Genomic DNA, 23,109 nt, shown 5'->3' on the forward strand with positions numbered 1-23,109 from the left:
TCAGCTTGAGAAAACGTCAGCTGTTGTGAGAGGTGTGAATGGAAGTGTGCGATCATCTCCTCTGTGTAATTGTATGGAAGCGTGGAGTTGCGTTAAGCCTGCCAGCTGTTTGAAATACAGCTGCTGGGGAGCTGACATATAGAGGAAGTCGCCTTCCAGCTTTCTGTAATCCAGCTCACAGGAGACGCAGCCAGCCTTCCAGTCAGCCCACAGACAACAGACAGAGTCCCGGAAAAGGCACTTGACATTTTACTGGCATTTCACAGAGAGGACTCAAGGGTTGGGCTCCTCATTAAATTCTTGTCTCCCACTTCTCAAACACACGATAGCTGTGGCCCAAAGAGAGTTTGTTGAACCTTCAGTCAGCAATGGGACCCAAATGGGAAATGGGTGGGATAAAAATAGATTGCTACACTGTTTGAGTATAAGAACTTCATAGACATTGTTCTTTTGACATCAGAAGTAATGTGAAAAACTTCACTAAAACGAGTAGATGTGTTTGAAGACAAATCAGTGCATACACAAACATCGCAGCAATGTTGGTTTTAAAATTGAGATTTTATGTTTTTCATCTAAACTGGGTTGGTTAAACTAATGTGTTGAATGACCAGATGTAACTTTTACAAAGTGTAATCATGTACATATTGTTTCCTTAGATTTGTGTGCAGTCATTCAACAAGCAGATAGTAAAAAAAATAACATGTTCATACAACTTATTGCATTTTTTTCCCAATCAACGTATACATATGAATAAAAAACATTGGATAATTCCTTTAAAGAAATAAACATTTCCCAAGAAAATTCAGTGTAGCCCATGCAAAAGCTTTAAATCATACCATGCCATACCATACCATACCATACCATGCCATGCCATGCCATACCATACCATGCCATGCCATACCATACCATGCCACGCCACGCCACACAGTACCATACCATGCCATGCCATACCATATGATAACATACCATACCATGCCATGCCATACCATGCCACGCTATGCCATGCCATACCTTACCACACAGCACCATACCATACCATACCACGCCACGCTACGCCACGTCACACATTACCATATCGTACCATGCCATGCCATACCATACAATAGCCTACCATACCATACCATGCCACGCCACACAGTACCATACCATACCATGCCATGCCATGCCATGCCATGCTATACCATACCATACCATAGCATACCATACCACTTTATTTATAAAGCCCTTAAAAACAGCAACAAGGCCAACCAGAGTGCTGTACAGGAAAATAAAACAAGCAAAGGTCACAGCAAAAAATACATAGATCCAAATAGATAAAGCTAACTAAATGGCTAACATTGTATACAGACAAGTTAGTCAACTCACACAGTGTTAAAAGTCAGAGAATAAAAGTGTGTTTTTAAACGAGACTTAAAACCAGTGAGAGAGGGAGCCTGCCTGACATGCAGTGGTAACTCATTCCACAGTTTTGGACCTGCAACAGAGAAGGCCCTGTCACCTCTGAACTTAAAACGAGTGCCTGGAACCAATAAAAGCATCTGGTCTGCTGACCCAGCGCACTGTGGGACATATGGCTGCAGCAGATCAGCGAGATAGGATGGGGCAGAACGGTCAGAAAGGAAATCAGCTATAAATACTATGTTGAGAAAGTCCATATATGTCATTTACGACAAAATAAAAACTTCTTCATAAAATAAATGTTTTGTGACGATCTTTTTAAGGTTCATATAATATGTAAATATTTTTGTGCATACAGCCATTGAAGAACTTCACACTATTTTTGTTTTGTTTCATGTTTTCATCTTTTTTTTTTTTTGTTAAATTTGACTTGTCAGTTTTCGTATTTGTCATTTTAGCCCACAGAAATTAAAAGTGCACATTGCAAACTATAAAATCCAAATTGTAAAAAGTTATCCTGATTTACACCAGAAGGTGCAGTTTGAAGAGTTTACTCAGTTTTTCCAGATATATTGAAGTGCAATTCTAAAATGTGGGTGCACACGAAATGTAAACAAAGCTGCCACGTGGACACTTGAGTCACGTGACTGATGTTATTTTGTCTGTAGTCTGTGCAGATAAACATGCCAGAAAAGAGAAAGAACAAGTAACACTACAGTCAGATATTTGTATAGATCCAAATTGTCAGACGTCTTCATCTCAAGCGGCTCTTGCATTGACGTTGTTGTTCTGGTTGCTGTCACTTTGGATGTTTTTGTAAGTAAAGAAACGTGTTTGTTGCAAACCATTCATAAATTTTGCTTACAAATTCGTAATTTTAGTAAAAATTAACCAACGATATGAGAACGAAATGTGCAGGTGTTGTTTCCTACTTTCTCACTTTATTTATTTATTTTTTTTTAACCAGTTTTTTGGACATTACAATAAGTTATTTTAAGCAAAGAGCAAGAAGTGATTGGTACTGTGTGTATGTGGCAGACTCATCCAGCCTCAGTGCACAGCTGCCATCCTATGGAAAACACAGTGCACTGCACGGCAACTGATCACATGTCCTGAAACAAAGTAGCAAATTACTTTTTGCACGCTTCAATCATAAATTTATGCACTTTAAAGAACAATTGCTGGATTGTAGTGTAAAATATTTAGAAGGTTTGTAAAAGAAAATGAATAAGAGAGAGTAGTTTTTGATTTGCTTTAAATCTTTCAGCATCTCTGGAAGAACTATGGAAGGCTCTTACTGGTATGCTCCGAGCACTTTCGAAGCGCCCTGCAGGCGAATGTTATGGCATCTCTGCGAGGCTCCTGACTCAGTGCTGTGTGAATCATGAACGACAGGAGAGGCACTGCTTCATCGCCTCTTAGTTGCTAACACATGGCTCATTTCTAAACACCTTAAGTGAGCTAAAGCCTCCAGTTTCAGCTGTGCAGGGAAGCAGTGTCCTACAGCTCTTCTCACTCTTTCCCACAGGAATATTTTAAAGCAAACCTGCTCTCTGTAAAGAATATTTTCAGAGCAGCAGTGCTGTGTGTTTTTAAAGACTGAAAAATGACTAGAGAGCATGAACTTTGTTGACTAGAGACTTGTGTGTGTGTGTCATTCAGGTTACCATGGCTTGTACTGTGAGGAGGAGTACAATGAGTGTCTGTCTGCTCCCTGCCAGAACTACGCCACCTGCAGGGATCTCATCAACGCTTATGAGTGCGTCTGCACGCCACAGTTTGAAGGTACGTGTGAACTAGCAGGACACCTCCATGTTATAATGTTAAAGTGACAAATGCGCAGAATAATGAATCATGACACGGCACTTCTGAATGTGTCTGCGCAGGAAGACACTGTGAAATCTACAAGGATCCATGTTTGAAGGTACGCTGCCAGAATGGAGGCCGCTGTGAGAGTGTGGCACTTAACGCCTCCTGTGCCTGTCCACCCGGGTACCAAGGTGAGCACTGACGTTTGTGAAGTTCAAGTCCAGTGATCCAGTGACAAGTTAGAACATGACCCAAAATGGAGCAAAGACACAAAACATCTAAAAGGGAAGCACACACTGAGCACAAGAAGACTTGTAACTATTATGATAAGACACTAAACATCTGCTTTATACACACTGTTAATCTGGGATTCTTGATCAGTGGTAACATAAATGGTTCAAGATCCAAGGTTCAAGAATCTTTATTAACCTTAACAATGGCAAAACTCCAGGAGTTGATGGGATATCAGGCAAATATTATAAGGCTTTTCTGAACGTCTTGACACCTATTCTATATAAAGTCTACAACTATGCTCTGACAGAGGGAGACCCCCCAGGATCATGGTCGGAGGCAGTGATCAGTGTTATTCACAAAGAGAATAAGGATCCGACTCTTTGTACCTCCTACCGTCCAATCAGTCTTATGTGTGTAGATATGAAAATATTAACCTCAATACTTGCAAATAGAATTCAGAAGTATATAAAAAAAATCTGGTTAAACCTGATCAAACTGGCTTTATTGTCAATAAACAAGGGTGTGATGATATTAGAAGAGCCCTAAATTTACAAATAATTGCAATGAAGGACACCTTATCGATGTTTCTTGGTCTAGATGCAGAAAAGGCCTTCGACCGAGTGGACTGGTTTTTTCTAGAGCAGTCACACAGATATATGTGTTTTAAGGATGTATTTGTTGACTGGATAAAAATATTCTATAGGAACCCAAAGTCCAGAGTTAGAATAAATGGTCACTGTTCAGATTTCTTTCCTCTGGGACGCGGCACATGCCAGGGAGATGCTCTTTCACCTTGTTTATTTGATCTTAATATCGAGCCTTTGGCAGAGCTAATAAGAGCAAATCCCCTCATACGAGGTATAACAGACGATGCAAATATACAGCATTAAAATTGCACTTTTTGCTGATGATATTTTAGTCTTTTTGGAGGAGCTGATCACCTCCATACCTGCTCTTCTAAGATGCTTAATGAATATAGCTATGTCTCTGGATATAAAGTTAATACCAGTAAATCAGAAGCAATGATGATTGCTGGCAATTGGCCGTCCAGATTAAATAATTTAGTCTCCTTCAAAAGATCCTCCCATGGATTTAAATACTTAGGCATTAACATTACCCCAAAAACTGCACAACTTTTTGACGCTAATTATGGAAAACTTCTTAAGGAAATCAAAAAGGATTTGGAAAGATGGGATGTACTCCCTTTATCCCTTTTAGGTAGAATAGAAACAATAAGAATGAATATACTGCCAAGATTATCATTCTTATTTCGATCCCTTCCAATATTAGTGTCACAATCTACATTCAAAACCTTTGAAAAGCTTGTGTCAAAGTTTATTTGGCAAAACCGAAGGCCAAGGGTGCGATCTAGGACTACTTAATTTTAAACTGTATTACTGGGCGACACACTTGCGTGTTATTTTGGCCTGGATCACTAATAAAATAGAAACACAATGGGTCTCAATTGAACAGAACTCAATCCCTGGGTTGTCATTGAGTATCCTACCATTCGTGAGCCAAAGCTATCTAAAAAAGTTAAAAATTAACAACCCTTGAATTCTACAAACTCTGAAGACATGGACTCTAATTCAAAAACGACTTAAAAGTACTAGAGGACTATTGCGTGCCATGCCGGTTGTGGGTAACATTGAATTTATACCATCTATTTCAGATAGTGTCTTTAAAAGGTGGGCAAATAACGGTTTGATTGGACTGGACCATTTGTTTTATGGGCAGACACTAAAATCATTCTCTCAATTGCAACATCAATTTTCTCTGCCTTCAGATGATCTATATAGATATCTGCAGATTAGAAATTATGTAACAAAACATGTGGAATGGGATAATATTAAGAAAGAACCTAAGGATATTGAAGCATTTTTTTATACATGTACTTGAAAAGCAGACACTAACCAATAAATTAATCTCTGTAATGTATAGAAAATTGTTGACAAATTTGTCAGATAATACATTATATATTAAACAACAGTGGGAACTGGAGATGAATGTAATACTAACAGACGAAACTTGGGAAAATGTATGTTCTCAATGCCATCAAGGGATTGGGAGCCAGATCTGGAAAGAGTTTGACTGGAAAATGAAAACTAGATTTTTTTTAAACTCCTTTAAAAAGTTTCATTTCCAAGAATACAACTACAGATAAATGCTGGAGGAACTGTGATATGGTCGGTGACCACACACATGTCTTTTGGGACTGCCCCAAACTTAATACCTTCTGGGAGAACATCAAACAGAAGATTGAGGCCAATCTTAGTACAGATCTTCCCATGGATCCTTTTTTATTTGTGCTGGATATATATCCCAAGGATTTACTCAATAAACATCAATGCTACATTTTGCACATTCTGTTGCTAGTAGCAAGAAAGACTATTACCCTAAACTGGATTAACCCCTGCGGATACAAAAATTGAAACATGTCTATATGATGGAGCGTCTGACTGCCCAACTACAAATGAAAATGGATATTTTTTACAAAGATGATCACGACTGTCTATTTTATTTGACTAAAATCTGTATGTTTCTTAATTCTGCGTGTGTACAGGTATACTGTTTGTTTTGATAGGTGTTTCCCGAACCCAATCTCAGCAGTTTTTTTTTTGTTTTGTTTTGTTATTCTGATTTATTTTTCAATTTCTGTAATGTGCTGTTGTTTTTTTCTATTTTGAGGCAATAAAGTAAAAAAAAGAATCCTTATTATCCCCAAGGGGCAACTTGTTTCACAGTCAATAGCCACATAAAACATCCATACTAGACAAGACATTAAGACATTAACATTACAGTAAATTAAATTATCAATGTTCATTGAGAAGCCTGATCACTACAGGGATGAATTAGTTGTTCAGTCTGTTCGTTCTACATCTGTGCAGCAGATACCTGCGTCCAGATGGAAGCAACCTGAACTCACCATGGAGTGGATGATCAGGATCTGCCAGAATCAGCCTGGCCTTCTTCACTGACCTCACCTTGTGTAGGTCAGTGAGGTTCTGTAGAGCTACGCCAGCAGTTTAGCTGAACATCCTGACAATCCCCGAGAGTTTGTTCCTGTTTTAGCATGTTAACAATCCAAACCAACAGATGAAGGAGAAAGTTAAGAGACTCAACAAAACATGAATAAAACATTCTCATAAAAGTAGAATCAAGATTAAAACCACAGAGGGTTGGGAGGTCTTTTTTTTCATCCGTGATCTGGTGCTATAAAACCTTTTTCATGCAGAGGCCACAGTCAGCCTGGAAACTAGTAGACCGTCATTAAACTGTAGTTGTAACTGGTTGTACAAACGAGTGTTACTGATGAAAGAGTGCAATACATAAATGTAAAAACAACTAAATAATGTGCTCCTGGATCCTTCTTCTTTTGCTGTTTCTCATTACTGAGTCCCCCCTCACCTGTTTGCACAGGGGAGAAGTGTGAGGTCGACATCAACAAGTGCGAGAGCAACCCCTGTCACCATGGCGGCACCTGTGTCGACCAATCAAACGGCTATACCTGCCACTGTCCACCTGGGTGGGTGGGCTCCAGCTGTGAAATCCGTAAGTCATCCTGTCCGTAAACATCTATGTGGCGATCAGTCAAAAACACCAGAGCTGAAAGGCTGTGTGTGTAAATGTGTGTGTTAGACCTGCAGTGGAAGCCTGCACATACTGAGGACTCCCTGACCAACATGCCTCGGCACTCCCTCTACATCATCATCGGGGCTCTGTGCGTGGCGTTTGTCCTCATGCTCATCATCCTCATTGTGGGCATCTGTCGCATCAGCCGCATCGAGTACCAGGGATCGTCACGTCACGCCTACCAGGAGTTCTACAACTGCCGCAGCATCGACAGCGAGTTCAGCAACGCCATAGCGTCCATCCGTCACGCCAGGTGAGAGGAGAACTCGCATGGACACTCAAAAACTAAAAGTATGTTTGAAAAAGCACAAAACGTGCATCTTGGATTCAAATGGTCCAAAATAAAAAATCTTGGTATTTTTAAAGATGTAATCTTTTCTGTCTTTCTAAAGGCCATGCCCTGTTCTTGAGCTTGACACAGGGACTTAAATAACCAGGCAGCGAGTGAAAAAACAAAAATCAGCCAAAAACTCAGCCCTTGATATTAAAACTGGTGTGTTAAACCATGTTTAGACAAGTCAAACCAGTGAGGACAAAAATGAATGCCAAGAGTAAACAAATCAAATATAGATCATGAATATAACAAATTTACTTGAGTGACTTTGTTCTTTTAACGGGTGACAAAATCTTAAAGGTTGCCGCTTTTATTTTTCCTGGCTCTCTTTTTTATATATTTAATAGCTTATAACCAAAAAGGTTATATAAATTATTTAGTTGGAATGGTTTAATCAGTTGATACATGTGGGAAGGACCGGTGTGTCTTGAAGAGCAGGTTGTTTCGACAAGCTGCATATTGTATTAACAAGTGTTGCAAACAGGCAGAAAAACTCAAATGCTGTTTGATGACAAAGTGGAGCTCAGAAAGTTTCAACTGTGGGGAGTAATTATAAGCAGTCAGTGTTTTACCTGCAGTAAACAGCAAGCAGAACAATCGCCAGTCAACAATGAAGTGTCAGGCAGGAGCGAAACTTTCAGCTACTCAGAAGAAAAACATGTCCAAGAGCAAATTTCCCTCATCTAAAACCACTTTCATCATAACTTATGCAGCCATTCAAATAAAAACTGTGTAGTAGATTTTGTATCTTATTACATTTTCAAGCAGATTCATATTCACTGACTGGATACAGTGAACACAATTTATTTGTTTAACACTGTGAACTGTGTTCTAACCATCAGTCTGAAAAGATGGTCAAACGTCACCCTTTCCTTTTGTTGTTACAAAGTGAATAACTGCTTTACAAATGTTGATGTGGATTTTTGGAGTCTGCGCACTAAACATGTGGAGCTAAGAGTCCCATTTACTGCCCCCCCCCCCCCCCACACACACACACACACAGAATCATGGTGATTTTTAGGCATCAAATAGCAAATTACTCCCTAACATGCTTAAAAAAAAATTGAACATAAAAGTAAGAACTACATGAGTCAACAGAAATTAACACCTGAAATAAAATACATGAGCTGTATTTATATTTTTAGACCCTATTTATTTACTTGGACTCAAGTCTAATACTGCATTCGGCCTACAGAGGCACTCGTGCTGCTTTGACTTCAACATTCACATCATGTTCCTGTGTCTTTTGTCTTGTTATTCATATACGATGATGATGAGTCTTACATGGACTGTAAAATATATATATATACATACAAGGCATTTATTGTCTGTTAGGTGTTCATCATCTGATACATAAGTATTTAAAAGTTGACAACACGGTTGAAATTGTGATTTAAAAAAAAATGTTTGAACAATTTTAAAGGGTACTAAATTGCAAAGGGTACTAAATTGCAAAGGGTACTAAATTGCTCTTGAATAGTCTCTCTTCTTAGTAGTCTTGTCTTGACTTCTTAATTAAAGCATCTCCCTGATTCTCCAAACTGAAATCTTTCTGACTGCTGTCTTGTTCAGGTAAATATGGGCTACTTATCTACTTATCTACACAGAAAGCCACGTTAGAAAACCTGAACAGTCCACTTCAACGATATTTAACCCCTTATGTTGTGGTTCAGATCACCTTCCTGAAAGGCAGCATAACTGACAAGCGCAAACCTTTAATTATCGTTGATTTTGTGACATTTCACATGAACCTGTGAGGTGCATCATGGTAAATGTACAGTTGTTGCACATGTATCAATTTATGGTCTGCATTTTGCATATCCTCCTAACTTGGTGAGCAATGATCAAGTCAGAGAAACATTTTAATCAACTTTTGGTTTCTCAAACAACAAATCCTAAACCATACCAACTTTGTGTTTTCTCACCAGATTTGGGAAGAAGTCTCGGCCTGCCATGTACGACGCCACTCCCATCGCCTACGAGGACTACAGTCCTGAAGACAAGCCTTTGGTTACCCTCATCAAGACGAAGGATTTGTAAAACATAGCCATCTCAAACTATCCAAGCTGGGAACACACACACATTCACAGACACATACATACATGACATCATTATAAAGTTACAAGTATTTCCTATAAGGGGTGGAAAAAACCCGGCAAATTCAACTGAATGTAAAGTGTGAAAAAACATACTGTAGTTAAAAAAAAAAAACACTTTTGATTTTAGTACACATATTTTCCTGTCAAAGTCAACAATGAAGCTTTGTTGTAGCATAAGAGCATACTTAAGTTACAGATGAAGGGCAACGGAGTGAACCAGACTGTCTGTAGGTGGGGGCAGAACGCGGCAGATCACACTGAAACAACCCCAGAGGTGTTGGAGAATCAGACGCACCTCACACGGTCACATCCACTCAATCTGTTCCTGCATTAAAAACCATAGACATCTGCAGTAGGTTGCCTTACTTTGTGCATGGTTAGATTCGGTGTTCCTCTTTGCAATACTCTAAAACCCTTCGTACCCGTTTGTTGTTTTTATTTTTCAGTGCAGACGTGTTCTTCTGTCAGGATTGTGCTGAATGTTTTCTTCCTCGTGGTTAGCAGATGAAATGCGTACAAATATAAAATGTTAGTCACATGATTTTAGTTTTTATTTTCATGCTCATTTACGACGGCCTCGTTCTTTACAGTGCGCGGTGTAAGAATAGTGAAGAAGGCGGGTCTGCTGGAGATCAGAGGCCCTGCAAGAAAACCTCCTGTGTGTCTTTCAGTGATATTTAGGAAAATAGGTAGATGGATTTCACACTTTCACAGGTTTAAAGAAAAGTAGTCTATTTTGCTCGGTGTACCTGTTTATCCCGGTGTACAGCTTCACCCCTAGTGCAGGCAGTGTTGAAGAGTTTCTGGGTGCAAGTTACTTTTTGAGTGTGGCACGTTCAAAGCCACAGAGTTTACAATGGAAAACAGCAAGGAGGAGGAGGAGGAGGAGGAGGAGGCTGACATTGAGGGTATTTATTCCAGAATATTCTGTACGTGCTTGTGTTCTGCCAGTGGAAAACTTTCTGTCTGTGCAGCTATGTTCTCCTCAACTCAAGGTCGAGCTAATCTTTTATTTGTTTTTTCCCCCCGCTCACTTTAAACGCAGCAGCAACAGGATTACCTATTATCTATGTTAAATTATGTAAACAATAAAGATTCAAGTGAACATAATCTGATCAGGTGGTGTCGTGTGTGTGAATTGATGCGTGGGCACAAAACGGCTACAACTTTGTCATCTCGCAGCACAAGATTTAATTTTTTGTTTTGAAAGGTGGCAGGTGATATGCATTATTTTAAGAAATGCAAAGGCTTGCATTCAGTTTAGGAGGAAAAAAAAAAAAATTTCATGCTACGGAGGCCCCCCCCCCCCCCCCCCCAACACAACAAAGACTCCAAATTACAGATGGAGCTTGTTTTGAGAGAAACTACAGACTATGTTTGACATGTCGGTATAACGGTGCACAAAATACAAAAGTATATTTAGACTCCAAACGTATGGTGCCTCAGTAAATGTAGGACTGGCGGGACTTGAAAAATAAAAACAACACAGATCTTTATTTACAGCGTTGTATCCACCAGACCAACACATCAGTCGTGGGAAAGGTCTTTTATGGAGTGTTAGTGATGTGAACACCCTCACTGACCTCAGGCTTTGTCCAGATGTTCCCACATGTAAACACAGCTAAATACAGACTGCGACTGTCGCGTCTCTCAACACACCTACGTATATTGTGCGTGCTATCACGTGCACGCACACGCTGTGGGATCAACAGATGGTATTGTTGCATCTGTTTTGGAGACTTTGAGCGTCACCTTTGCCCTCTAAACGCCACGGAGCGTTAAACTCTTGGCTGCATTGTCCATTAGAGAGCTTTCGTTGCTCAGCTAGCGATTAGCTACAAAATGTTTAAAGCTCAACAACTCATTAAGTGTTTTCCACAGTGGCCCGTACAAACCACTTTTATCATCACAAGACAAATTTAGGCCAGTCCCTTTTGAAAACGATCAGGTGAACTGGATTTAGAGGATTTACAGGGATCAGAATATGTGGAAATGACGTTCTTTGTCCGTAAGAGAGCTTAGAGTTTTAAATAATCACATTTTGAGTTTACTAGCCGTTTCACTTTTGTTTTTATATATATTAGTTTTCATTTGACTGAATTTATGCACTGGCTGTTGTTTTGGGGCAGGGTAGCTGGTCTTCTCAGGCCTTTAATGTCAGAGGTAAAACACAACAAATATGTCGGTTCAGCCAGCAACACACCCAACACCCAAAAGATAAAATAAATTCAGTCCTGTGTCTTATTTTCTTATTGCAAATGGCAGTTCAGATCTAATCATGTGGAGTTGTGTCGAATGATTATGAACAATTAATGTCTTACTCATCCTAGATTGATTTTTGATGGAAAAATAGTTTACTTTGTATCAAATTGATAAGCTAAGGGCTAGTCTGAACTAACTGCACTTGTAAATAGCTATAAAAGTGTGTGAAACTGACAGCAGTTTAACGATTCGTAATGTAGTGTTTGCATGAACCACGACTGGAGTTGCTTTAAAATGAACCATTTTGGAATTAAACCTAAACTGGGCAGTGACCGAAAGAATGAGATCACAGATACAGGAGGCTGGAATGAGTTTCCTCTACAGGGTAGCAGGACTCTGCCTTAGAGACAGGTTGGAAAGTTCAGTTATCAGGGAGAGAACCGCTGCTCCTCCATGTTGAGAGGAGCCAGTTGAGGTGGTTTGAGCATCTGGTAAGGATGCTTCCTGGGCGCCTCCCGAAGGAGGTGCTTCAGGCATGTCTGACTGGGAGGAGACCAAGGGGAAGACCCAGGACATGCTGGAGAGACTACATCTCTCGGTTGGCTTGGGAACACCTTGGAGTCCTCCCAGAAGAGCTGGAAGAGGCGGCTGTGGAGAGAGATGTCTGGACCTCCTCCTCAAGCTGCTGCCCCCACGACCTGACTTCGGAACAAGAGGAAGACAATGGATGGATGGAATTAAACTTTTTTTTTCAAGCTGAGGTCTTTCAAAGAGCTCTTCACACCAGCTGGGATATAAATTGTTGAAATTAATTTGATATAAAATGGATTATCACGAGTATAAATTAACTGTTTAAATTTGATTGATATTTAATGTATCAAGGGGCTGTTTAGAGGGCGATTTCTCTCTTTTTTTTTTAAAGCAAAATAACACACATGACATGAAGGATGTTTATATAGGCCTGTCATGATAAATAATAAATCAATTAATCGCACGATGAATTAAAATTATCGACCTCATTTTAATTTGTATGGAGTGGTGCAGAGGTTAGAGAAGATGAGTCTGTGATCGGAAAGTCGCAGGTTCAACTCCCAGTACCGTCAACAACAAAATGTGGGTGGAAAAGGTGAAACGCTCACACCTGCCTCCACCCTTTTTTGCCCCACTCTGGGCCCCTGAGCAAGGCCCTTAATCCCCACCATCTGCTCCCAAACACGTCTCTCTTGACAATGAGTTCTCGTGACTCAATGAAACTACCTGTATAAATAAAGGCTAAAAGAAAAAAAAAAAATCGGCTTTATCGTTTCTTCGTGTCTCTCTTTCTACTGAAGACACTGGATGACAAAAAGCTCAACTCCAGTGATCTTCACTGACCTCCCTTTCTCTTTAAAATCTATTTTAACCGGCCAAAAATCACATTTTTGGATCGTTAAAAGCAGCTAAACTACGAGCTAAGCTAACAGGCCGACCTTGGGGAAAAAACCTCCGTCTTGTCGAAGCTCCAAAATTCACGGTTGAAACCCGTGCCTTCATATAAAAAGTTGTTTTTCTCTGCAAAAATAAGCTCAGAACTTGTTTACTGTTTTTTTAAATTAAAAGCTTTGTGTGAAAAATGCTATGCTAACGAGCTCAAACAACACAGAGTGTCCACCATTTTGAGAACAGAAAAACAGGAAGGAGAGACAACCCATGTCACGTCAAGAGGCTTCTTAAAGAGACACGCTGCTCTCTCCCTCACTATCCATCCTTCAGTTCAAACGGTCTTGTAGTCAAAAAAGGTACTAGACACAAAAATTAACCAACATTTCTTCTTACAATAATATAATAATAATAAACAATATTATCGTTTATTGCAATAATTTCCGAGATAATTAATCGCACAGCAAAATTTGTTATCGTGCCAGACCTATGTTTATAAGATATCACACCCATTTTAGGTTATTGCTATTATTAACCTGGAACATTCTGCAAAAAGCTCTGAAGCTCTGGACCTTGACCTCTCTAAGTTCATGGGAAAAAAAACCAATGCAGTCATATTCCTGTTTTTAGTTTTTTATTTAAGTTTTTAACATAGCTGTTTTTTTTTTAACAACAAAGTTCATGATCGATCATCCAGGTATCAAATCAATAATTCTCAGTCAGGTCATCTGAACAGTTTCTTTTTTTATAGAGACGTTTCACCCTCTATCCAGAGGCTTCACCAGTCTGAGGACTTCCAGTAAACCGTTTCCCCACCAAGCATTTTTTTAAACACAATTTTCTTCCATTTACTTTTCATTTTACATGCTTTTTTATGATTGTATGCTATTGTCATCTATGTTCTCTGTTTAAACAGGTCTTTCTTGTAAAAGAGTCCTCGTGGCTCAATGAGACTATCTTGTATAAATAAAGGTTGAATGAATTGAACTGACTTGAATTTTAGGGCACCGACTCTTTGAACTTGAAGTTCCTACAGCACCTGAATGCACCACAAAGCCTACATGACTCAGGCAGAAAAAACACGCACCGCCCCCTGCTGGCGACTGCGTTAACTACACCCAGGCGGAGCAACGCATCATTCAATACTGTGCGAACCGCAGGCGAGGAGCAGAGTGAGGGAAGCCCCGCAAACCGACAGATGTGAGCGGGACTACGGCGACAGAACTGGCACCAACAACGACGGAGAACCAGCGACTGTGCTAATATGTGGCAACCTGCGTCGGAGCGACTCCAGGTAGGACGTCAGAGGCGCCGCGCGTCGACAGGGCAGCCGTGGGGTCCAGCCGCGATCAGAGCCTCTCACACCCGCGGATGTGCGTGGCTCGCAGCCCGCTCCGGTTTCTTTTATCCGCGCAAACTTGTCACTTATAAAAACAACATGAAATAAATAAACGTGACCTGGCTGATTTTTGTTCGGAGCTCTTTTCGTCTAGCTTTATTCACGTTACGCAAGCAGGCGCGCATGAAACTGTGCGCCTCCTGCGCTGCATTCCGGTGCTAATCCACGCCAATCCACGCATTTTCAAGTTACATGCGCGAGTCTATTTCATCCGGTTTTATGCGGTGCAGGCCCCGCTGCTGCCACGCCAAACCTCATTATCAGGACGCTATAAGTGCCGTTTTCCTTTGTAATGACGTGTCAAGCAAAGTGACCTGCTTAAAACACCCCGTTCATGACACTAGTTTGATACCCGGGGGGGTAGGAGCCGTGCACCGACCCCTTCACGTCTCCTGCAAACCTAATGCTCTCCAGATGTGGGCCTGCACACTGCCTGCCAAGTGAACTTGCACAATCTTGTCTCGCATTCAGGCGTCAAGAAGATGGAAGAACAAATGATTAGAGGCGAGAGCCCCGGGTTTGGCCCTCAGTTCAGATGTGAAGTTAGGGGCCGCTGTAAAACGCGCACCGTCTGGGAGCCAGGTGAAAATTGAACGTAGGCGACTGAGCCGCCATGATAGGCTCATGTGTTGCCTAGCAACCGCTTTCTAGAAAGTGAGCCCACTCCGAACTCTCCAGATTCACTGAGCGCAGTTTGAGTCTAATTTCTGGATAAAGTCGGCGTGATGCTCAAATTATCTCATGTTTTTTCTTGTCTGGAAGACAACTGCAAGTTTTGAACAAAGTAGCTTCATCACGTTTTACCAACATGTCAGACTTTTATTTACGTCCAAAGTTATGATAATATCAACAAAAACACGTCATGCTTTGTGTGTGTTGCAATCACTTTTTTTTTACTTTGTTTTGTAAAAAAAAAGTGTTTACATGAACATCCAAGTTGTAATTCACACTCTTGTGATCCTGTTTATGTTTCTTAAAGTTACTATCACTATTCCATACGTTTTTGGCATCTGTCTCGTCCTGCACTTTTCAAGCTACTTCAATAATTCATATATGAAAAGGTTCAGCTCCTTCAGGAGAAGGGTTCTGTGACTTTGGGTGTTGGTGCAGCTTTAGCTTTTTGAAATATTTAGCCTTTTCTGACTTTTTTTTTTTAATCGTAGGAAATCTTTCGATCTGTTTACAACCTTTTACTGCTCCTTTCACATTTTGTTCTGCTTCAACCTTTTCAGCTTAAACTTTTTTTCAACTATTTTCAGCTGTTTTTTAAAGCAGTTTTGTGCTGTTTTCATAATCTTTCTGCAAACTACAACAGTTTTGTGCTTCTAACTTCTTTCAGCTAATTTCAGCATATTATGCTCCTTTCAACTTATTTCTGCAAGTTTCAGCTTTTCCTGCTATTTCAGCTGTTTTATGCTAATTTTAGCCATTTCAGCTAATTCCACATTTTTTGCACTTGTTTCATCCTTTTTCAGCCTAATTCAGCAAAAATGTGCTCTCTCGTCTTCCTTCTGGTAATTTAAGTTTTTTTCTGCCTTTTTTTTTTAAAGCTACTATTCAGCCATTTTTTTCCACATTTCAGCTTTTTTCCAGATAATTTCCACTTTTTTGTGCACAGTTCTGCTTCTTTTAGCCTAATTGGGCACAACTGGGCTCTCTCCACTTCCTTCTGGTAATTTAAACTGCTGTTTCAGCTACTTTTCAGCTATTTATTGCTAATTTCAGCCTCTTTTTTTGTTTTCAAATTGACAAATTTTTGTGCTAATTTCTACTTATTTAAACCAAATTCAGCAAATATGTGTTCTTTCTGATTTCTTCTGCTTACTTAGGCTTGTTCTTCCATTTCAGCTACGTTTCAGCATGTTTTTAGCTATTTCAGCTGTCTTCAGCAATACGCATTCACACTGCATTTTTGCAGGGAATGCAATTTCTCTAGTTCTGATTGTTGAGCTGATGATATGTGTGATGCATGTGTTTAAAGGAATGATGTATTTTGAAAACCAGAGTTTCTCTTCTTCCATCTTACCCCCTGGAGTCGTGGACTCCCATTCATTCCAAACACTTATATTTAATAGCCAAGTTTAAACTGATGGATGAATTTAAAGAACAAAACGATAACAGAATTTAACAAGGTCAGCTGTGGGTGTTTAAGAAAAAAAACTTAATTTAATATCAACTTTTTTTTTATAGTTTGTAATTAGTTACAATTTTAAACAACAACATAAACCTAAAATTTTGCTTAAAGAGTCACAACCAAAACCGTCCATTTCCTGCTTCGTAACCATAGCAACAATCATCCTTTACCCAGGTATCCTTTAACCTCTTTTAAAGTTGGGATGGTGGGATTTGGTGAAATTAAACCTTCCTGTTAGCTGATGTATCTTTTACTCATTATGTCCTTTTTCATGTGTTTTTGTCTTGATATCACCGTCCGTGTCTTCGCGCACTCTGTCGTTTGTTGCCATAGCAACACCTGATGTCTCGCTGCATTTTTTGTCTCGCACTCAGGCAGGAAGAGGAGGGTAAAATAAAAAGAGTCAGATACATGGAGGTGTGGGGGGGCGAGGAGGTGCAGAATCAGTGTTTTTTGTTGCAAGGCTGTGAGTTGGTGCTGCATCACGCCTTCCTATTTTCCTTTCCTTCGGTCTGTGCGTGTTTCTCTCCCTGACCACATCCCTCAGCCAGTTTCGGGGGCCCTTCCTTCCCACACAGAGTCCACTTTAGTTCACTGACAAATTGCACAACATGCAGCAGTCTGGGAACAACTGCGCGCACACTTTGAGAGTTCAGTTTAAAGACAGGTGACGCATGCAGACACTGCCAGACATGTTCCTTCCCTCAGTCACTAGCTTTCTGTTCTTCTTTTAGATGTGGCTGTAACTTTCGATTCTTGTGGTAAAAAAAAGCTGAGCAGATGCGAAGAGGTGACCTGACAGTGTAAACAGCTAACTGAGGTCAAACATTGTCAAACACGCATTCTCCTGGAATTGTAAGCATTTCAGTTTGTCTTAGTTTTTTCATGTTTTTCTGAAGTTTTATTTTGAAGGCACATCTATGCTGACTTTGGTCCTGCTGGATAAAAGATATCCACAAGCTGCTCGGCACACTTCCTTTGACTCTTTTTCAGCCAGCACACATTTTCTTCTTTCTACCAAATGACTTTTGGCTCGCTGATTTGGCTCCTGATAAATAGACATAATTTCCTGTTTTGTGTTTTTTTCTTATTTTTTAATGGTTGGCACTGAGTTTGTTTTTTTCTTACCATTCCAATTGGATCTGTAACACAGTGCTCTTTGCTCTTTTGAATTAACAATCTTTTTTGTATCGACCACCAGATTGTCCTAATTTGCTTTGCTTCCCTTTAAACTACGGAAACTGATTGACCTGACCGGTAATTCAATTCAATTTTCCATTCAGTTCGTTTCTGTAGCACCAAGTCACAACAGAAGTCATCTCAGGACACTGAACAGAAACATTCATATATAAAACAAGTTAACATTATTTATCTGAAGAGCAGACTGCTTTGATTTTAACGTCATCACAGAACTCGGGAGGCTGTAGCTGAGTGGTTAGAGTAGTCGTCCTCCAATGCAAGAGTTGAGGGTTCAATTCCACCAGCAGTCACATGCCGAAGTGTCCCTGGGCAAGACATTGAACCCCTCATTGCCTCCGATGTGTGTCCCATTGGTGTATGAATGTGATAAAGCTCTGATTAGTCTCTTTAGAATGATTTGTTCAATTAGCTTTGTAGAGATCTAGAGATCAAGTGATAGATAGAGTGATCAAGAGATCACAATGGCAGGTCAAGAATCACATGTTAAGATAGAAATAATATAAAATGAAAACTATTCAATTTTAACAAATCATTTAAGGAATTTAGGTCAATTTGTCCTCCAGTAGTCTAAGTCTATAGCAGCATAACAAGCTAACCCTTACTATAGGATTTATCAAAAAGGAAAATCTTAATCCCAGTCTTTAAACTGGACAATGTGTCAGCCTCATGGACAGAAACTGGGAGTTGGTTCCACAAGAGAGGAGCCTGATAACTGAAAGATCTTCCTCACATTCTGCTTTTGGAAACTCTAGGAACCACGAGATAACCTTCAGTCTGAGAACGAAGTGCTCTGTTAGGAAAATATGGAACAATAAGATCTTGAATATAAGATGGAGCTAGGTTGTTGATAGCTTTGTAGGTTAAAAGTAAAATTTTGAATTCAGTTCTGGATTTGACAGGGAGCCAATGGAGAGAAACTAAAACTGGAGAGATATGATCTCTCCCACTAACTCCAGTTAAGACTCTGGCAGCAGCATTTTGGATCAACTGAAGACGTTTTAAAGAAGTATTTGGACATCCAGGTAATAAACCATTGTGATAGTCCAGTCTAGACGTGAAAATACATGAACCAGTTTTTCAGCATCATTTTTAGATAAGATGTTTCTAATTTTAGTGATATTACGCAGGTGGAAGAAGGTGGCTCTAGTAACGTTTTTAATGTGGGTGATAAAAGACATGTCCTGATCAAAAATAAATTAGAGCTGGAGGACAGATTAATGCCATCTAAGGAGGGAGAAAGACTGAAAAATGCATTCCTAAGATGCTCATGTTTAAAAACTAAAACCTCAGTCTTGTCTGTGTTCAAAATCAGAAAATTTTGGGTCATCCAGGTTTTTATGTCTTTAAGACATGCTTGTAGTCTAAGTAACTGATTGGATTCATTGGGTTTTATAGACAAATATAATTGTGTGTCATCAGCATAACAATGAAAATTTATCCCATGGTGTTAAATAACTTTACCTAATAGAAGCATATACAAGGTAAAGAGTATTTGTGCCAGCACAAACCCCATGACTAACTTTGGTGTATGAATAAGATTCATTATTTACATTTACAAACTGGAATTTATCATAGATATGATTTAAACCATTTTAGAGCCGTTCCTGTAATCCCAATATCATATTCAAGCCTCTGTAGTAAAATATTCTGATCAACTGTATCAAATGCAGCACTGAGGTCTAACAGGACCAGTATAGACACCAGTCCATTGTCAGAGGCCATGAGAATATCATTAGTGACTTTTACTAGTGCTGTTTCTGTGCTATGATAAGCTCTAAACACTGACTGAAACTCTTCAGATTATTTCTTTGCATATCACCACATAACTGACATGCAACTATTTTCTTTAGAATTTTCTAGATGAAAGTTAGATTAGATCTATGGTCTATAGGTCTATAGTTGGTTAGGACTCCTGAGTCAAGGTTAGGGTTATTTAGCTGATTTAGAACTTGAAGTTCTATAGCAGACACACTCCGTACACATTTACCATTTTGTACAAAGAACATCTATAACATATATCCTCAGAAGGTCTATCAAAAATATGACACATTTGTTTTTCTTTGTCTTATTTACTTATTTTAGCAATAAACATAATTGTTTCTGACAAATCCTAAAGATCCTTCAAATTTTTATTTTTTATTTTGTGGAAAAAAAAAATGCTCCCACAAACTCCCAGTAACTTCTCTACCCTATTAGCGCTGTAGCCTGGACTTATTGGTGAGATTTGTTAATAAAATAAAACCATAATAGGGTTTATGTTCATGGAGTATTAATAAATATTGACTAACCCTATATTTTTCTCATAAAATGAATTAGCAATATTCCCTAAGATAACTATCAGGATTAGGAATGCATCGAAAGAGAACAGAAAATTAAAGTAGACTTCTAATAAGACTAGAAAAGCCAAACATAATGAATAATACAACATGCAATTTTAAACTGTCAGTGTTTTTGTCTGTGGGACATGTTTTAAATCTGTATCAGGCTCTAGTCTTCTTGTAGGCTATTTATATAGTTTCAGTGGGTTCATTGTTTAAATCAAAGAGTTGCCTATGTTTTTACTGCCAGTTGGAGATTGCCACCCTCAGGCTCAGTGGTTGGCGTGTTTTAATAACTACTGATGCTTCTTACTTACCCACCAATCACATCATTAAATCCTCAGCCTTCACCCTCCTACTCTTAGAGCTCCAATAGTTGCAGAGAAAAACAGTAAAGGAACTCCCCACAGTTCAGAGTTAAGCTCATTCAGTTGCATTTCTTCTCATAAACTGTTGATAGATTAGACGGAGAAGCTGTAAACACTCATAGTCTACATATTGCAAGACTTAAGCCTCCAAAGACAAGCATTGTTTGAAAAGATAGGGTTTCTTGGTTTAACCGAGCATGCAATATCGTGAATGGTCTATTTGATTTGTAACTTTACATGGTATTTACTTCCTGGTGAAACACTTTCAAAGAAACTATTTGCTGTTCATTGGCAAAATGTGAACAGTTTTGATCCTGAACTCTGTGTAACAGGACTTTAATTTGGTGGTATGATTTTAAAGCAGTCTCAGTTTCCAAGGTTTGTATTTTTTCTGACTTTCACGCTTTTGGGCACAAATATCTGCCTGGTTGGCTTCTGCTTGCCTTTTAACAACATTTACAGCTATTTTCTACTATTTAGTCAAGATCCTTTATCTAAAAACCTGGGTTGCAGTGAGTGTGGCTTAAAATGCTCGTTTTCTTTCTTTGAGAGTATCATACAGCGATATTGACCTGGAATGTCTCTTCTGTCCAAATGCACCCACAGGGGACCCTAAGTTTAACTTACCATCTGTGGCCTGTTAAGCTCATCACTGCAGGAGGTAAACGCTACAAAAACAGTCTTTGGTTTTTCATGGATGCAATTTCTCATTAACACTAAAGGGCTTTCCACTATGTTCAAGTTTTGTTAAAGCAAAATCATTCATTGTTTTATAGTGGAAACTTTTGAAAACAAACAAACAAATTAAAAATTAACCCACTTGCTTAGATCGATTTTTAGTTTTCATCAAAGGGATACTAGGGAGAGCGTTTTTCATGACTGGTGCCATTTTTGGCTATTGCTGTTCAAAACAGAATAAAAGAATGTGGATAAAATAAAAACAAGGTTTTGTGAAGTAAAGTTAACTTAAAACACTACTAGGGATGCACCTGTATCACATTTCTTCAAACTGAGGACGGTACAAGTACACATTTGAGTATTTGCTGATACAAAATACTGATACGTTCTTAAAAAAAATGACATTACACTTTGAAAATGTGTTTAAAAATTAAAGGTGCTTGCTTTTTGTGTGGACTACTCGAACAAAGCCAGAACAGCAATACCTGTGTCGTCTATTCCAGAAGTGAGATGCTAGATTGCGTTTTTCCTCTTGACAACTTTGCTGAACAAACTTTGCCGTTTGCTTTACTTTTGTCACCATCGTTCACTTTGAAATATCTCCACGTCATTGTGCTTCTGCATCAAAAATAACCAGTTTAATGGCTTTGGACTTGTGATAAGAATGTTTTCCAGACCCCTTCTTATTAAAGCGTTTTGTACATGTACCACCAGTAGAAGGCCGTGAAGCAGACCCAGTCCACGATAGGCGCTTTTGGTTATTAGGAACTCTAAGAGTTAGATAGACTGTTAGTCATGCTATGGAGTGGTTATTAGAATGTATGTGTTTGCTTTCACATCACCAGAATAACAATGTGATTGCACAACACTTGACCTGCAGTCATTGTTCATTGTCATTGTTCAGGTCTCTCTGAATGAGTCCCTGAGGCTCAATGGGATTAACCTGTATAAATAAAGGGTGAATTGTGACTGTCACTTAGACACAACATTCACTTTTAATGACAGCAACAATGGAGGACTCTAGTCAAAGCTGTGTTGTGGACCTTTGGTTTCATTTCATCATTGAGCTTATAAGATTACTAGAAACATTCAGATAAAATACGATATGACAGATCAAGCTTTGTTGTGCTCATTACCAATTACCTGTACTTTTTTATATTTTAGAATACTTACATACTGATAAACATTGATAAATTATTATTTTATTAATAAATGTTTCTGTTCAGTGCCCTGAGACGACTTCTGTTGTGACTTGACGCTGTATAAATAAACTGAACTGAATTGAATTCAATATTGCAGACCTGTTGACCTATGACATCACAATGGCTGCCGTTTTATGACTAAAGAAGTCATACTACAGCCCAGCTAATATAAAACTATACGCTCATTAACAAAGATTGATAGTAGAGCCCTGTAGTTACTCCGATACTGGTCAACGAAAAATGCATTGATCAGTACTATGACCCAATTCTTGCATTCAGACCAGAACCATCCATCCATCCATTATCTTTACCCGTTTATTCCATTTTGGGTCACGGGGGTCGCCGGTGCCCATGTCCAGCAATCACTGTACGAGGGGCGGGGTACACCCTGGACGGGTCTCCAGTCCATCACAGGGCCACATAGAGACAAATGAGACAAACAACCATTCACTCTCTCACTCACACCTAGGGACAATTTAGAGTTACCAACAGATCAGAACCATTGTAGTTTTAATTTTTTTTTAATAACAGCTGTTAGATAACTAAGAGTTGAGACACTATTGTAAATGTACTCGGCAGATTACTGGAGAAAGTGCATAGCAACCACACATGTAACAGGGATGTTCTTCATGCAGGAAGGTAGTGGGAAAAGTAAGAAAGACATGATATGCGTAAGTAAAAA

At 39.2% G+C, this 23,109-nt stretch overlaps 1 protein-coding gene across 1 annotated transcript in view; it reads left to right on the top strand.

Moving 5' to 3' along the window:
• Window positions 1-10,376, top strand: part of dner (delta/notch-like EGF repeat containing) — a 111,088-nt gene extending 100,712 nt beyond the window's left edge. The window contains exons 9-13 of the mRNA XM_037678493.1: window positions 3,061-3,183; window positions 3,285-3,398; window positions 6,862-6,993; window positions 7,081-7,327; window positions 9,337-10,376. Of these exons, the coding sequence (XP_037534421.1) occupies window positions 3,061-3,183; window positions 3,285-3,398; window positions 6,862-6,993; window positions 7,081-7,327; window positions 9,337-9,448 (728 nt within the window). The 3' untranslated portion in view covers window positions 9,449-10,376. The remainder of the gene's footprint in view (window positions 1-3,060; window positions 3,184-3,284; window positions 3,399-6,861; window positions 6,994-7,080; window positions 7,328-9,336) is intronic.
• Window positions 10,377-23,109: the final 12,733 nt, after the last annotated feature.

The sequence above is a fragment of the Nematolebias whitei genome, chromosome 6 (assembly GCF_014905685.2).
Source record: "Nematolebias whitei isolate Nwh7 chromosome 6, NemWhi1, whole genome shotgun sequence".
Lineage (NCBI taxonomy): Eukaryota > Metazoa > Chordata > Actinopteri > Cyprinodontiformes > Rivulidae > Nematolebias > Nematolebias whitei.